Source organism: Silurus aristotelis, assembly GCF_946808225.1.
Source record: "Silurus aristotelis genome assembly, chromosome: 22".
NCBI classification, from domain to species: Eukaryota; Metazoa; Chordata; class Actinopteri; order Siluriformes; family Siluridae; genus Silurus; species Silurus aristotelis.
In genome coordinates, this window is record NC_139595.1 from 14,474,659 (window position 1) to 14,491,109 (window position 16,451).

General features: G+C 35.2%; 1 protein-coding gene across 4 annotated transcripts; it reads right to left on the minus strand.

Annotated features, from left to right (window-relative positions):
* Positions 1–1,973: 1,973 nt before the first annotated feature.
* On the minus strand, positions 1,974–12,661 carry LOC310717652 (cyclin-dependent kinase-like 1). 4 transcript variants are annotated; one of them, XM_083526028.1, is made up of 10 exons: positions 12,346–12,661; positions 10,827–11,020; positions 10,227–10,348; positions 7,528–8,020; positions 6,616–7,392; positions 5,271–5,471; positions 4,409–4,491; positions 4,128–4,184; positions 3,794–3,946; positions 1,974–2,886 (listed from the first exon to the last, which is right to left on the minus strand). In XM_083526028.1, exons 5-10 carry the CDS (start codon positions 6,968–6,970, stop codon positions 2,785–2,787), a joined length of 951 nt encoding a protein of 316 aa, XP_083382154.1. In that variant the 5' UTR covers positions 6,971–7,392; positions 7,528–8,020; positions 10,227–10,348; positions 10,827–11,020; positions 12,346–12,661; the 3' UTR covers positions 1,974–2,784. The 4 variants fall into 4 exon arrangements, with proteins under 4 accessions (XP_083382154.1, XP_083382153.1, XP_083382151.1 ...); XM_083526027.1 differs by having other exon boundaries at positions 6,616–6,706; positions 7,948–8,020; positions 10,227–10,345; positions 12,346–12,660; XM_083526025.1 differs by having other exon boundaries at positions 6,616–6,706; positions 7,948–8,020; positions 12,346–12,658.
* Between the last annotated feature and the right edge of the window lie 3,790 nt (positions 12,662–16,451).

The window sequence follows — 16,451 nt, forward strand, 5'->3', positions numbered from 1 at the left end:
ACTTCCTGGCACACTTAGATTCATTTAATGATAATAAACCTAGGAGTCACTTTTTAAAGACGAAACCTTTGGAAACAGATAGGACTTTTTTTTAATATATGTATTTAATGTACAAACCCAATCCAAAAAGTTTAGACACTGTAAAATCTGAAACTGAAAATTTCTTCATAATAAAACATCGAAGATATATCCAATGTTTAAACTGAGAAAAATTACCATTTAAAGAAAGAATTACGATATTGAAACAGAGCCATGATTACCACTGTGTAGCTTCCCCTTCTTCTTTCGTCCGTCTTGCTGGAGTTTTGGGAGAGAAATGTTATCCCATTTGTGTCTGATACACGATTCTAGCTGCTCAACAGTCCTGGGTCTTCTTTGTTGTACTTTTCATTTCATGATAAGCCAAATGTTTTCATGTGGTGAAAGATTTGGACTGTAGTCAGGCAAGTTCAGCACACAGACTCTTCTACTATGAAGCCATTCTGTTTTAATAGATGCAGTTTAGAATTGTGTTGCTGAAACATTCAAAGCCTTCCCTGAATGTTGCTCTAAAACCTGGATTAATGTTTCAGCAGTGACGGTGCCTTTCAAGCTGCCCATGCCATAAAGGGACTAATGTACTTCCATATCATCAGAGATGCAGACCTTTGAACTAAGTACTGATAATAAGCCATATTATCCCTCTCCTCTTTAGTTTGGAGAATGCAGCATCCATGTTTATTTTTTAAAACTACAGGAAATCACTGCAATTCAAATTGAACAGGATTTAAAGACAAAGAATAGCAAAATTAAATAAATAAATAATTGCATAAAACATAATAGGTAAATTGTAAATGTTAAATGTAAAACTTGCTGTTTCATATTGAAATGCTACATAAATACTACTTTTAAATGCTTAAGTAAGGAAATAATAAAAAATATTTTACACGTTTGAAAAACAAAACAATTTAATGTGATTGTTTATGGTCATTTTACATGATAAATTGATCATTTATAAAAACCCTATGAGGTGGCTGTGATTTTCTATTTGACCACTGGATGGCGTGCAGTGACTTTAATTCTTAAAAAATACATTGCATTTCTGCTGAAGACCTTCAAACCATTTATCATCAATCTGTTAAATTTTACCTTTTAAATTTGACTTCCACACATCCATACACACACCACGAGGGTATTATGTCATTAACACAAATAATACATTATACAATAAACTATTGAATTTTTTATGATGTATCATTTAAAAAAACCTTCAGGACCTTCAAAAAACCTTAGAATGTTCTTCACTGAGTGTTTTTTACCCTGTATTTTACAGGTATATAATGCCTTTCCATGACTGGGTGAGCTACTTCCTGATCATTTTCTACAAATTTCAACTTTGGAGTGGTGAAATGCTAAAGAGCTCTGACCTTAACTCAACTTCACATCATTTGGATGAATTGGAATGCTGACTGCACCCCAGGCATCCTCACCCTACATCAGTACCTCATTGTACTGATGTCCTTGTGGCTGAATGAATCCAAATCTCCAAATCAACAACAAATAGGAACTTACTATGTAATCAGATGTTTAAGAAAAGCACATTAAATCTTATTTTTATTTGTCCACAAACATAAACGGTACTGTATATATACAGTCTGTAAGCATACTGGGTTTTGATTGGCTGGAAGATGTGTCAATATAATTACTGTTCTAATTAAAAAGTAACATTACCTTATTTACAGCCATATTTGCATCCATAGACTAATAAAAGTTGTTTTGCATGGCTACATTGATTTAGCTAACACAATGCAACAAAACAGTTGCATATTGTATGTAACTTTTCAAATAAATGATATTTACGGTTTCATTACCATTTATAGAAGGAGAGCAGTCATTTTGTTTCTACACTCAATATCACTAATACAATATTGAATAAATTCATTTTCATAAATGTTTGTGCTGTATGGGATTAACCCTGAGAAAGATCATCAACATTTGTTTTTTTGTCATGTTTGATGTTTATTTCAATGCTAACAAGACGTTGATACATACAACATCTTGTTTATTCAGCCTGTCAATATATTAATAGAGATTTTACTTCTAAAAAAACAGTAAAATAGGGTCACATCTGTGGTTCTGCATAAAACATTGGGGCTCCGCTAATGAACAGTGTTACAGTAGTGCAACACACAACCCTACCAATTGCATTAATGAGTGAGAAAATCACAGATGTCAAAAAATGAATAAAAGAACCCATAGGGCGAATTAGATAGACAAAAGAAACATTTACAATTCAAGCTGTTAATTCTTAAACTGCATTTAAATGCTTTGAGTTGAAGAGCTATGCTAGCCTCAAATATTAATATACCCTTTTGCAACACAACAAACTACTCCCTGATAAATTTGGCACAAAGGCAAGCAAGGTAGGACTAGTAAGGACACTTAGGTGAGCTACAATAAAGGTTGGATAGTAATCATTTAACTAAGGCCACATGGTAAGGTGGTGCTATATTACTGGTGATGAGGATTGTGCCGACTAATCATATTTGTTCGCACATTATATCGGGGGTTAAAAGCAATTCAGAAGTATGAGAAATAAGTTACAGTTACAACTCATTCAAATGCAAATCAAGATCGAACTTAATGGCAGTGCCACTTCTCAAAATGTTCCTTTGGATTTTTGAGATGGATCATTTGTATATTCAATTTCATGTAAATCATTTTGGATTTGTTTAGGGATTTATATAGATTTTATCCCCTAACATTCCTGTAACATATGCCATCATTTCAATTTCCCTTTTAGAGTCAGATGTTGGGCAGATGGTGGTCATACTTGGGCTTGTGTTTGTTCTTCATCTCGGGTGCCGGGGAAATGGTGCTGCTGGTAAGTTGAGGCAAATACTGAGCCTGGAAAATCAAAAAGGAACATTTTCTGAATGAAAAGAAATTTCAAGATATGAAAACAGGAAAACAAGCCCTGCTGAGAAACACAAGCAAACCCTCACAGAATTTGTAACAATTTATAATGGAAAGTATATTGGGTTTAATGGTCCCTGAGGGTTTCTAAAATAATTTGCTGACTTCTATTGGTGGCATGCTCTGTCTAAAGATACACCTAAGGCATAATAGGACACTTTTGGCTTTTTGTAGATCTGCTGTAGGTCTCAGCATTAAGCATCCATATTCCAATATTCTAATAAACCATTTCCTCAATTGTTTCTTATTTTTTGTCTGAATAGTTATATATATAATAAGATTAAATGTCGTACAATCTAATTAATTCAATTTATTTACATTTTCACAATGGACATTGTCTCAAAGCAGCTTTGAGGAATAAATTATAGAACAAAATTCACTAGAAAAACACAGTACTTATTGGAAACCAATTGGTAATGGTTTTAATGGATAACAGCTCCCAGGTTGTAATTTGTAGTCGAAATTATTAGAATGTCAATGTTTTTATTGTAGTTTTCAGCAGGGATAATATGGGAGCTATTGTTTTCCATCTCTACACAGCGCCTCTTCAGTTCTGGTCTTACAGTTTTTTTTAAATAAATTTTTTCTAATATTTATAATGGTATTACAAATAGAATATTTTATACGAAGATAACTGATGAAAGTAGGCCTGAATACTCTGTTATAATATCTGTTATAAGCCATTATTTATTGGTTGTACTTTTATGGTTGCAATACTCATGTTCATAAATTGATTGAATGTAATGAAGAAAGTAAAAAAAAAACCTTTTTTATCTATCTTGAAAAATGTGCATATTACTTCCTCTTAGTGCAAATTCATGGATGGGACATTAGTTACCCCTGGCACTCTGCGTCTGGTTCCTTTTTCATGGCGCCTCATGGGTCGTTCACTTTCTCGTACCCATCCAACTCCACCCTCATCCTGGAGGTATGGCAGCTCTAATAACTCCTCACATGTCAATCTTTCAGCAGGGTCCATTATGAGACAGGACTATCCACACACACACACACACACACACACACACACACACACACACACACACACACACACACACAATCTAATGTTTGTTTACATATATTGCACAATAAAAATTACATATATATATATATATATATATATATATATATATATATATATATATATATATATATATATATATATAAAATGTTACCTTCATGACAGTAATGGCATGAGGAGAGGCACCATAGAACCTTCTCTCAAGTGGCTCCTATAATAAAGCATTTTTATTAGCTAAGCAGTGGAACAAATTGTGTGTATATGTGTGTGTGTGTGTGTGTGTGTGTGTGTGTGTGTGTGTGTGTGTGTGTGTGTATGTGTGTGTGTGTGTGTGTGTGTGTGTGTGTGTGTGTGTGTGTGTGTGTGTGTGTGTGTGTACGTGTACGTGTGTGTGTGTCTGTGAGAGAGAGAAAGAGAAAATCAGTGTAATATTACCATGGTATCTGGTTCAGGGATGCTGACTCCGCTGAAGAAAGCATTAGAGCGAAACACCTGCTGATGTCGAGGGATCAGGTCACCTGCAGACTCAATAGTTTCAATATTTGTTTATAAACGTTTATGATGCTAATGTGACAGTGTTAGCATACTGTTTTTCACCTTCATCATGCTTTTAATGTAATGTATGCTTTCATGGGTTGCAATCTTTGACATAGATCTCAACACATGGGTCTGGTGATTTGAGAAAAATCTGGCTTTAGAATAGTCACGTAGCAGTGCTAACAAAGTGGGTCATTGTTCCATAGGAAAGATTTCGGGGCGCTTTTAATTTTTGTCATCAGGTTATGCAACCCAAACCACAGGAACTACAGACAATATTTACTAAATGGAGGACCTATCATCCTAGCAACTTAAAGTAATAGCAGAGCAATCACCTAGCAACATGGTATTTACTAACTGGGATCCACTTCACACATCATAGCAACCACCTAGCAACACCCAGGCAACAGCCTAGCAATCCGACTGGGTTAATATAGAAACGACAGTGACACTGTAGCACCCACCTTGAATATCATAGCACTACTTGGTGTTTTATTATTTTCTTATAAAATTTGAGTAATTTGCATGTATTAAATCGATTATCTTTGGCAATCAATGATTAGTTATACAATTTGCAATACATGCATGACTGAACATATATTTAATTCACAATCAATAGATGCCTTCATGCTGAGTAAATGTGAATAAAAGGGTCTAATGTCTGTATTTTTCCTTTCCTTTCACCAGGTTAGTGTAACTATAGCAGTCAATTCAATGGGTCTCTTTAATTGATCCTTTATTGATCATATTTGACTCGTACCCAGTGTTTTGCGGATGAGGTAAAGCTGATCTACATCTGAGCATCCAGGCCACAGAGGACTCCCGAGAAGCAGTTCGGCAAAGACACAGCCCAGCGCCCACACGTCCACTGGCGGGCCGTATTGTGTGTCTCCCACCAGAAGCTCCGGTGCTCGGTACCAGCGTGTGGCCACGTAGTCAGTGTAGTCGTCGCCCGGGCCAGCTATCTCACACACACGGAATAGACAACAGGCTTTTACCGATGAACCCCATTTACAAAAATTAACATTACAACAGTGTTTTAAAAGGCCTTAATAATTTATCATTTACAGTCACGTGCATCATGCTAGGAACGATTACACCGGCACCCATTAGACCACACTAGTCTTGACGCCCAGGCTACACTTTAACCTGTGGTAACAATACACTGAATCCTAACATGGTAAGTGAAGCTTTAGGCAGGGAGGCCCTGGATTTCACACAAGACTGATTAGAAAAGGTTAGCTATAAGGGGAGTAGGTATGAAAAACCTACAAGCACTGTTTCTTTAACAGAATCTCCTTACAGACTGGCATTTTAATAATATGACTTAACTTATTTTTTAATTTTTCCAATAGTTCTTGCCCCAGTCTAGTAGTTTTGCAAGTTTATTTTTTTTTAGGTTCTAACACAATAATGCATATTTAATTAATAATTATAGTAATAAATATTAACTACCAATACAAATTAACTAGAATTGTTGCCAAAACAAATCGCCATAGGCTAATAAAGATAGCTGATGAATGTTTTATACATTCTGAATAGACAAATAAAGCAAATTAAGGTATCAAATAATGTCTGTATTCATAGTCAAGTGTACTTAGAAGTTACTACTGAAACTGTTACTCAGATCTAAAACATAACTAAAGTTTTAAGTTTAAAAGTTTAAGTTTAGGCTTGAAGACCGTAACACTGAAAATGATTAGAAAATGTTCGATATGTGGGTAGTGGGTTTCCCAGATGTTCTAGCCTTATCTCATTGTTTTAAATTTTTTTATTTTTTATTTTATCATTCTAACAAAATCATTAATATTAGTTACCACATACCAATACAAATAGACTAGATTTGTTGTCAAAAAATACATTTTACAACTAGGGCAGCTGTTACATTTCGCATACATTTTGAATAAACTAATAAAAAGTTTTAACATTACAAAAAATGTCTGTATCCTTAGTCAAGTGTAGTGAGAGGTTAATACAGAAACTGAGCTTGGGCTTAAACCAGTAACACTGAAAACAAGGCCTAGGTCAATAAGTCTGAGCATGGTGTGTATGCTAAACACACAGGAAACACATACTGTAGGAATGAGTTAAAATGGGTGACCTACTCAGTATGCGGGCAAACCCAAAGTCACACAGCTTAATGACACCAGTCTTGGTTAGGAGGATGTTTTCTGGCTTCACATCCCGATGGATGCACTGTTGGACATGGTTGTGCACACACAAACATATGCACACACTGTATATTAGAGGATTTACATAAATCATATACTTCATGCTTACATTACACCTGGCATTAAAATGAGCACATGCTAACAGGATTTCAGATTTCATGTTTTCCTCATGTTGTTGAAACAAGACTGGGTTTAGTGCTGACCAATGAGAAAAGCATCCACAGTGACACAGTTTTTTTTCTGTATGAGCAGTAAGACAACTGGCAAAATAAGTACCATTGGCTTTCATTTTTTGCCGTAAGATAAAAAATTGTTTACAAAAAAAATAAGAAACACATTTTCAAACATAATTTTCTGGTATAACACATTCCACATGTCAGTATCTATGTACAAGTTTTATCATTTTAAAGGACACTGATGTTAGATTATGCCTATGCTTTGCAGTGCTCCATTAACTACCAAAATTCTAGATTTAATTATTTTATTTGACAAGGAACAACTAAGTAATTTAAAACACATTGGAAATAAATTTTAAAATGCCTAGTATATAGCTAATTTTATGTTCGGGGTACCATTTAGCCATTGGCACTTGAAAATGACTCTTAATTTTCATATTATTTATCAACATTGAATCTGAGTAAAGTATTTGGCTAGTTTCTCAGTAAATAATGTAATTCTTTTTAGGGCTTCAATACTTTAGTATATTACGGCCTTAAAAGTAACAGCTGAGATTGTAGCATGAATTAGCAAATGTTGTTAAACTAGAATTCATGCTAACAGCATGAGAGCATAAAGGCCATTACGATTAATTTAAAATGAATAATTGACTAAGTCACATGTTTCCACTTCCTCTTCCTGTTCAACATGTGACTTGTGACATTTTCCAAGCATTTCATAGGGGTGAATGTGTTACAATTGCTTTTAATTTACTTTACAGATATATTTGAAGATGAAATAGAGAGAGAGAGACAGATATTTGCGTTGATTAATATTGGCAAATAGTTTTTAATTTATGAGTAAACATGCTGTAATCTGCCATCTACCCCTTATAGCATCATATAACTGAAGTTGTCAGTTTGCACAAAATAAAAGTACTTTGGTAGTGCGTGAATATAATATTCCTAATGTAGATGTGAGGTTCAACAAATCAACACTGAGCCAGCTTTGCCTTTAAAATCACAAGAGAAGGGCAGCTGCATTATATAAAGCACACACTGTTTGACGCGCTGGGAGAGGCTACAGAACCACAAAAGTCTGCATACTGACATTGTGTTTGTGGCAGAAGTTGACAGCTTGGAGAGTTTGCCAGATGATGCTCTTCAGCTGGAACTCAGGAACCCTGAGGACATAGGAAATAAAAGCAGAGGTGTTGTTGTCGAAATATAGAGAACGCTTTGAAACCAAAAGAAAACTTGCAGAAATTGTGTAATCATGTGACCTTTGTGTTATGTATTACTGTGTATTAGCGCTTCAAAAACGTCATTCTATAGATATATTTCGGGGATTATCTCAATACTTCACAAATGCCTTGTTTAATGGCACCATTATCCCAAGAGAAACAATCACAGATATTTGACCATCAGAGCACAGGTATGCAGTTAAGTACAAATCTAAAATATTTAGCTTATAGCAGTCATGTATGAGTAAGAAAAAACATCAAAAGCAAAATCACTGCACAGGCATGCATTGAAGGGCTATTTTAAAATATTCACCTTATAACAGTCATGCATGAGTAAGAAAATAGATTAGAAGCAATGATATATATTTTTTTAATAAGTCCAAGGTGAAGGGAAATGAACACTGTGGGGTTTACATTACTTTAATGTTAATGTCTATGGAAGCAGGTCTTGGTAGGTCCAGATTATGGAGGGTATTTGGTATTTTTGATGAGGCTGGTTGCATAAATACTAGAGGGCAACCGATTCATCAGTTGATTGCTGGAACTATTGGTTATCTGCAAAAATCAATAAAAATAGTTTTTCCGGGTTGCGTTTACAGTATGAGAGCAGCCTCTAGAGGCAAATTACTGACGCCATGTGCTGTTTATTGGAAGTGTCTTTTTTAGTCATTTTGGATGTTACTGTTTTTTTAATTGGAGAGTTACTTTTTGTTTCAGTCTGAATGCATGTCTTTTATTTACCTCAATATTTATTAATATAATTCATATTTTTTTTTTTTCCTTTAGCACATTTTCAAGATTCAGTACTGTTTTAAGTCATTTTTTTGTAATAAAGTTCAGTACTATTTTAAATGGAGTTTTGATAAAATGTTTTATTTGTGTGTTTATTTATTTTTATCCAGTATACATTTTAAAAACTATCGTTTGTTTAATTGGTCATTGGCAAGTACGTTCCAACCTAGCTGTCAATATCTGTAAAATCCATTATCGGTCAACCTCTAATAAATACAAAAATATGATCATTTCTAATTTGATTTCGATAAAATTCGATAAAAACTGTTTTGTGTCATTAAGTTAGTATTTTATAGCTTTATCAACAGCATGATATAAAACAAACACAAAATGGGTGCTATTTTACAAATATTCATCAAAAACAAAAAATGCTGCTTATATTTTCGCTAGAATTCAGTATAGCACATGTACAGCGAACCGTACTAGTGGCAAAACTTAATTTACAAATCACAAAATACTGTGAATACCTTCAAATTGTCAATGTAACTCGAAGTATTTAATTTAAAGCCTTTTCCTTCCTGACTTGTGGGTGTGACAGCTGACTCTGATGATATGATTAACACAATTTACAGTAATCGGGAAAGGTTACTGTAAACAGTATAATATTTCATCCTCTCCTGCACCATCTTACAACAATAAGGACACAAAATCCATATCCTTCTCTTCCTGTCACACCTCTTCTCTCAGGACTACAGTTTGCTTCTGATCACCATCACTGCACCCTGCAACCACGTATATCTGCAATAGATGGACATTCGGTGCAACCCAGATGAGGATGGGTTCTCTCTTGAGTCTGGTTCCTCTCAAGGTTTCTTCCTTATGCCATCTCGGGCAGTTTTTCCTTGCCATAGTTGCCACCAGCTTGTTCATCGAGGACAAACTAACATTTATAAAGAACATATTCATTTTTTATCACCACATTATCTGTGTAAAGCTGCTTTGAGACAATGTTCATTGTTAAAAGCGCTATACAAATAAAAATTAATTGAAATTGAATTGAATCTTTACACAGTTATAACCAAAAATGACTTCCGATGCCACACCAGATGTTATTGTGCATAGAGTTTATTAAGATTTACAATTTGGACTATTCATTTGGACTAATAATTAATCCTTTGTCTTGGATGCTTCTTCTTAAGGAAAATCTGGTAACTCTGGAGGCATGAACTACACACAGGTTTAGGCAGTTGGCATAAACTGAATCCAGAAAATGTGTTATACGTGAATAGATTGCAACTTTCCCAGTAATGTCTGGGAATATTTGCGAATTTACATATTTAGTCAACTCTGGGATTATGATAAACTGCCCATAGTTATGAGGAAAAAATGTGGAAGGAAAAGACATAAAACTCACCCTCTGGGGTGCTTGTCGAGTTCATTGAGGACGGTCTGTTCGCAAAACTCAAAGACCAAGTGAAGTCTTCTCTTCTTCCTGAACACCTCCAGAAGGTTGACCAGGTTTACATGCTTTAACTGCTGCAAGGGGATCCGTATAAACAGGATCTTCATGAGTTCAGGGACACTTTGATTAAAAAAGCTACATTCTAATACTGTTTTTAATGCATACAAGAATTGCCAATCGGCCTTAGACATCTGGGAGGAATTGAAGTGTCTATATATAAGTGTTTATATATATATATATATATATATATATATATATATATATATATATATATATATATATATATATATATATATATATATATGAAAAAGCATTGCATAATTAGTACAAATTCTGTAGAATGGTTAGAGGTTTGTTAGCAAAAACAAACAAATGGAAATGTTATTGGTTGTTGGTAAGAAAGTTTATATCAGAACTTTACTTCCTTTTGTGCTACAGGTTGCTACTTACATGTTTCAATTGATAAAGTCATAACAGGAAGGTTTTGCAGGAGTATTAGCATCAGCAGTTCAAAGCTGGAACAACAAAAAAAGGAGGAAAAAGCTATTTTACCTTTAGCATTCTAATTTCCCTTAGTGCTATCTTCTTGATGACTGGATCATCTTCGGATTCCACAAACTTCTTGATGGCCACTATCTGACCCGTTTCCTTGTTTCTGCATTTAAACACCACTCCATAAGAGCCCTCACCAATCTTAGCCAGCTTCTCATACTTCTCCATGAAACAGCCAATAAGCTTCATGAACACTTTAAAAAAAAAAAAACACATTTTATGAAACAATTGTTTTGCTACTCTTCAATAATAAAGCATTAAAATACATGCAAATAAATACAATTGACCATTATATCAGTTAGTGACTTCATTTTCAGTACTGTATGCTATAAATCTATATTCCCAGCTCAGCAAAATTCAATAGGACAAAGAAGATATGTGTGTATTGTCTATTAAAACACAACATTAAATCTAACTGTAAACTACAAAATGTGTTAATCATTAATCAATGAAACAATGTGTTTACTGGCAAATCTCTTCAGTAAAAGCAGAAAAAAACACACTCCAGAAAGTAATGCACTTATGGGGTGAAGGTAGCGGTACTGTGGTGCATGCTGTGCCACAAAACAACCCCCTCTCCATCATGTATCATTTTCATATGATGCCAAAACATCACAGGACACAAAATGCATACTACAAAAAGATCCGAACTGACAGTCCACCTAAAAGATACATTTACATCATATGTTAAATGCCCTTATTCAGAGCAACTTACAATTATTTCAGTTATACAGCTTAGCAAGTGTGAGTTAAGGGCCTTGCTCAAGGGCCCAGCAGTGACCAGCTTGGTGGTGGTGGGATTTGAACCCTTGACCTTTCAATCAGAAGTCCAACATCTTAAACATGAGCTACTACTTCCCCAATACTACATATGCCTTTGAACTGGGAAAGGGAGGAAACTGGATTTCCTGGAGGAAACTGGATTTCCTGGAGGATTTGATTTGATTTGATTTGATTTGATTTGATTTTTTTTATTTGAATCCCCCATATTTTTGTCATGTTGCACCTTGACACTGCAATCATTCAAAATAATTTTCTTTCTCATTAACCTACACTTAGTACCCCATAACAAAAAAACAGAGGGTCTGTATTCAGACCCTTTGCAACCACATTTGAAAATGAGCTCAGGTGCCTCTTATTTCTCTTGATCATTACTGAGATGTTTCTACACCTTGACTGGAGATTCGAACCCTCAAACCCCAGAACCCATATATTCTTTTTTAATTTGAAATTTGAACTATTCTGAGACAAAAGAAAATGGCATCAAGAACAGAACAGGTGATGCTCAGTGGTGGCCATGAGCATCCAGGACCTGGTTTAGGTCTAGTACAGTATATCATATCATGATGATCTCCTGAAACATTACAGTCCATCCCATATATTTTTATTGCCTAGGGATACCAGTCCAAAGCAGAACACTATGAATACTCACAATCTCATTTATACACATATTAATCATATTTTAACGCATTTTGGTACTTTCACCTTGAATCAGCTTATGTATGAAGAGCACGCGTACCGGAAACGTTCAGTTTCAGATCACCGTTGTGTTGGTCTTCATTCTTTCTGAATTTTTTTCTCCTCGTTAAAAATAAGAAAATAAGAGAATAGAAAATAAGAATTTTTTTCTGTTAAACACTCTATGCAAAAATTATATGAAACCTGGACCCACAGTTCACTGAAGGCCACCCAGAACTTCAGTAACTTAACCCTTGTAACTTGTAACTGGGTCGCATCCCAAATCGGACCCATGTAGGCTCTTTTCAGAGTGTTTAAGAATGATTTCTTGCCGTATATCCGGACTTAGAAGTGAACGAACAGAGGGAAGGTGAAGGGTTTTGGAATCAACCCCATGTGACTGCGCGCGACCTGACGCTCCTTTTCCTAGCAACGCGTCTAGCAACGTGAGAAGTACACATCCGGGTCGCTCAGAGAATCTGATCCAAAAAAAAAAAAAAAAATGTAAGTGTCAACAAAAAAGAAATCTCAATCTGAGTCGTTTATGGATTAATAAAATACATTTTGTACATATGCCATTGGTCTTAGCAGGAGAAACAGTAAAGCATGAAGGCTTAAAACTGCAATAGTCAAACATTTTCGTCCAAATAATATTATTTTGTGTAGAAACACAAAGATTTGGCGAGCTTTCGAGATCTAATGCTATTGAATATTTCTATTGTACAATATTTACAGTACAACGTTGTAACTATTTGTACATTGGTGCCCTCAAACTCCACCAACATGCAGCAACGAGGCCTTTTAATAGGGGCAAAAAAAACAAGGAATCACCTTACTCCACTACAAGTGTCTCTACCCTGATTTCTGTGAAATTCAGGATTGATTTTGATAGTGAATTTTGTCTGTTTCACATACTGATCTGTAAGTCTGTCATCTATATACTATATGCAACGTGTCTGTAAATAAACTTTGGATATCCTTAATGCACGCTTTAGTGTCTGTGTGATTAAGATCTGCAGAATTGCAGTGTAAAGACTGTAGAAGAACGAGCGAGACGAGAAAGTAAACTGTTGCAAGCTCAGAGATAAAGCATTCTTCTTCACCCTTATTACTCCACCAGATTGCTCAGGTTTTCTGTTGAGCTTGTTTTGTTTTTGAGAGAGAGAGAGAGAGAGAGAGAGAGAGAGAGAGAGAGAGAGAGAGAGAGAGAGAGAGAGAGAGAGAGATCTGTGTTATCGATATAAAATAAGAGGCAAATATTCTTTTTTTGTGTAGTCCGAAACTCTGGAACTGTCTTCGTTTCAGTATAAGACTGAATAATAATAATAATAATAATAATAATAATAATAATGATAATTGTATAATGATTATTGGCTATAATGATTATTATAAAGACACTGGTCTTTGGATTAAAATGTTGTAAGTCTCTGCACCATATCTGCTCCTGTTAGACCTTAAGTCTAAACTGGCCGGTTGTATAAATGAGATAACTGTAAGTTTCTCTGAATGAGGGCATCTCTCAAATGACACAAGTGTAAGCTCTTGATGCATCATCATTTTTGCGTTTAATATATTTAACACAACTCTGTTATTGCGTATTTGTATTGATTGATTTGTAAAGCACTTTGTGTCATCTTCCGTTGTTTTAAATGTGCTGTACAAACACAGGCTGACTTGACTGGACTTGACTGGACATGGATGCCTGCCTATTACACAAATACGTCCTGTTATCTAAAAAAAGATTTGATTCTGACATCCATAGAAGTCTCTTTCTGCATGTAAACTTGTTTAGAAAAGAAAAAAAAGAAAAGTGTTTGTGGAGGCGATTTGAAGCCCAGATGTGCGTGCGAAATGTAGGAGAATTCTAATTGTTTTGTGAAGCCTTCAAAGCGGAGTGCCAAATCTTATGGATGAGCTCCAAAAAAGGCAATGGAAAGCAGATGATATCGCTTTAACTGCCCTGTACATGCAGTTATTCATCACGCTTAAGTTGTTCTGCACCTTCTGCACCTTTATCTGCACCTGGCCTCTTTAAATATATGAATCCAGAATAATAAACAGTGGTCATCTGGTCAATTATTGGCAACCTTTAAAATAAAATAAAAAATGTTTTCCTATAAGCATTATGCACATTTATTTATATGAGTATCCACTCAAACAACAGGAGGAACTGATTTGCCTTCTGCTAATGAGAACAAATTCAACATAAACTCTCCTCATGACAACCACACCAGTTTACAAAATGTTTTTGACCAAATATGAATGCACATGAATCCATTTGTCATCTATCACCATGGGGAAAACCGAATCGCTTTCAACACGAAACTCAAAAAGTAAACGTCTGATGTAAGTAGAAAGTGAGTGCAAATTGCATTTTTTGCCAAAGTACTCCTTGAACACTTTCACATGGTTCTGTTGTTGGTGTGATCATGGATTCACCAGCAGACACAAATGGTGCATTGGAGTGAAGCCCACACCATGCTGACCTAACAGTCCCGAAAGTCCCATTTCACAGCAAACATGGAACATACTTAAAAGAGCTCTGTCCAAGCTTTATAGTGCACAGTCCATACTTTACAAACCACTGACTGCACTGGTTTGGAGTCATATGATTTCATGATTCGATGACTGCATTGCTATTCTGTTTATCTCTTCTTGACTCTGCCATATAATCCACCCAATATTGTTCTGCTGTCCTTTGCATTCCTTTGCATATATTGTGTTGTACCATGGTCCTAGAGCAGGGGGTCACCAACCTTTTTAAAACTGAGAGCTACTTCTTGGCTACCGATTAATGTAAAGGACTACCAGTTTGATACACACAGTTTTCATCTGAAATAACACATTTGCTCAATTTACCTTTTATTATATGTTATTATTAATAATTAATGATCAACAATGATTTAACAAAGTAGGAAACAGCTATTTCTAGAAAAGGCCCGCGGGCTACTCATGTGGTCCTTGCGGGCACCATGTTGGTGACCCCTGTCCTAGAGACTGAATAAAATACCAGTGCAATACAATGCTTGTGTCTGTGTATTTTAATGCTCCAAATATCCATAGATTTTCTGTATTCAAATTTAACCTCAAAGTAAGTATCTTCAAAATAAGCCTGAACCTCATGACTATGTTCCTAAAACTACTGGAAAACACAACAAAAATCCGAATGAGGAAATGCCCACATTGTCAGCATGGTACATGTATCCAAAGTATCCAAAATCTGTTAGCTATAAATGTACAGTATATTGGACTGGTTTTTTTTTTCTATCTTGTATACACAATCTAGAATCCTCAACCCAATTTAATAATAATAATCTAAATTAAATCACAGTTACCCTGACTACGGTGAACAAATGGACACTCTAAAGGTATCACACAAGTTTGCATGTTCATGTTAATGATTATTGTATTTGTTTATTCCATGAGCTTTATACCTAAACGCTTTCTTCCACCTGTGTGAAAATACCCTCCCTCCCACCGAACCACCCCCATAAACACACACACACACACACACACACACACACACACACACACACACACACACACACACACACACACACACACTCACAAACCTTTCTGACTTGCTTTTTTTGCTGTAATTCACCTGGGCTTTTGATTTGACTATAGCCAGAGGCAGATTTACAAAATACATAATAATTCTCATGAAAATGATGCATTTAAGAAAGTCGTGATCTTACTATTTCTAATAATATAGGTATATTATATAGGTTATATAGGTATAAACTACATCAAGACTCTCTGACATTCTCTGTTCCGAGATGGTGGAATGAACTTCCCCTAGACGTCTGAACAGCTGAGTCACTGTCTATCTTCAATCGATGGGTTCTTCCTGGAAAAACATTTATTTTCCCTGTTTGATTTTTGTATTTAAAAAAGTGCGCTATAATTCCTTCCAACACAGCTTAAGGGTGATGGTATGCTAAATCTCCCATCTAGTAAATCAATGTTGATTGCTAAAGTCTTCAAAGCACTTTTGTACTTCGCTCTGGATAAGGGCATCTGCTAAATGCCATAAATGTAAATGTAACAAATGCGTACTAGTTTGCAATATAGAGAATGTTAGATATTTTATTCATTACAAGCAACACAGCTTTGACCTTGTGGTTCTGACATTTAAAAAACAAATACAGTTAATAGTGAGTATAA

What these genes read in the sequence shown, in the direction of transcription:
- LOC310717652 (XM_083526025.1), bottom strand. Translation starts at nt 11,015, where the DNA reads ATGAAGCTTATTGGCTGTTTCATGGAGAAGTATGAGAAGCTGGCTAAG. An exon ending in CTCGACAAGCACCCCAGAGG is followed by an intron (nt 8,021 to 10,226) that starts GTGAGTTTTATG and finishes CTATGTCCTCAG; the next exon opens with GGTTCCTGAGTTCCAGCTGA. An exon ending in ACTTCTGCCACAAACACAAT is followed by an intron (nt 6,707 to 7,947) that starts GTCAGTATGCAG and finishes CATGTCCAACAG; the next exon opens with TGCATCCATCGGGATGTGAA.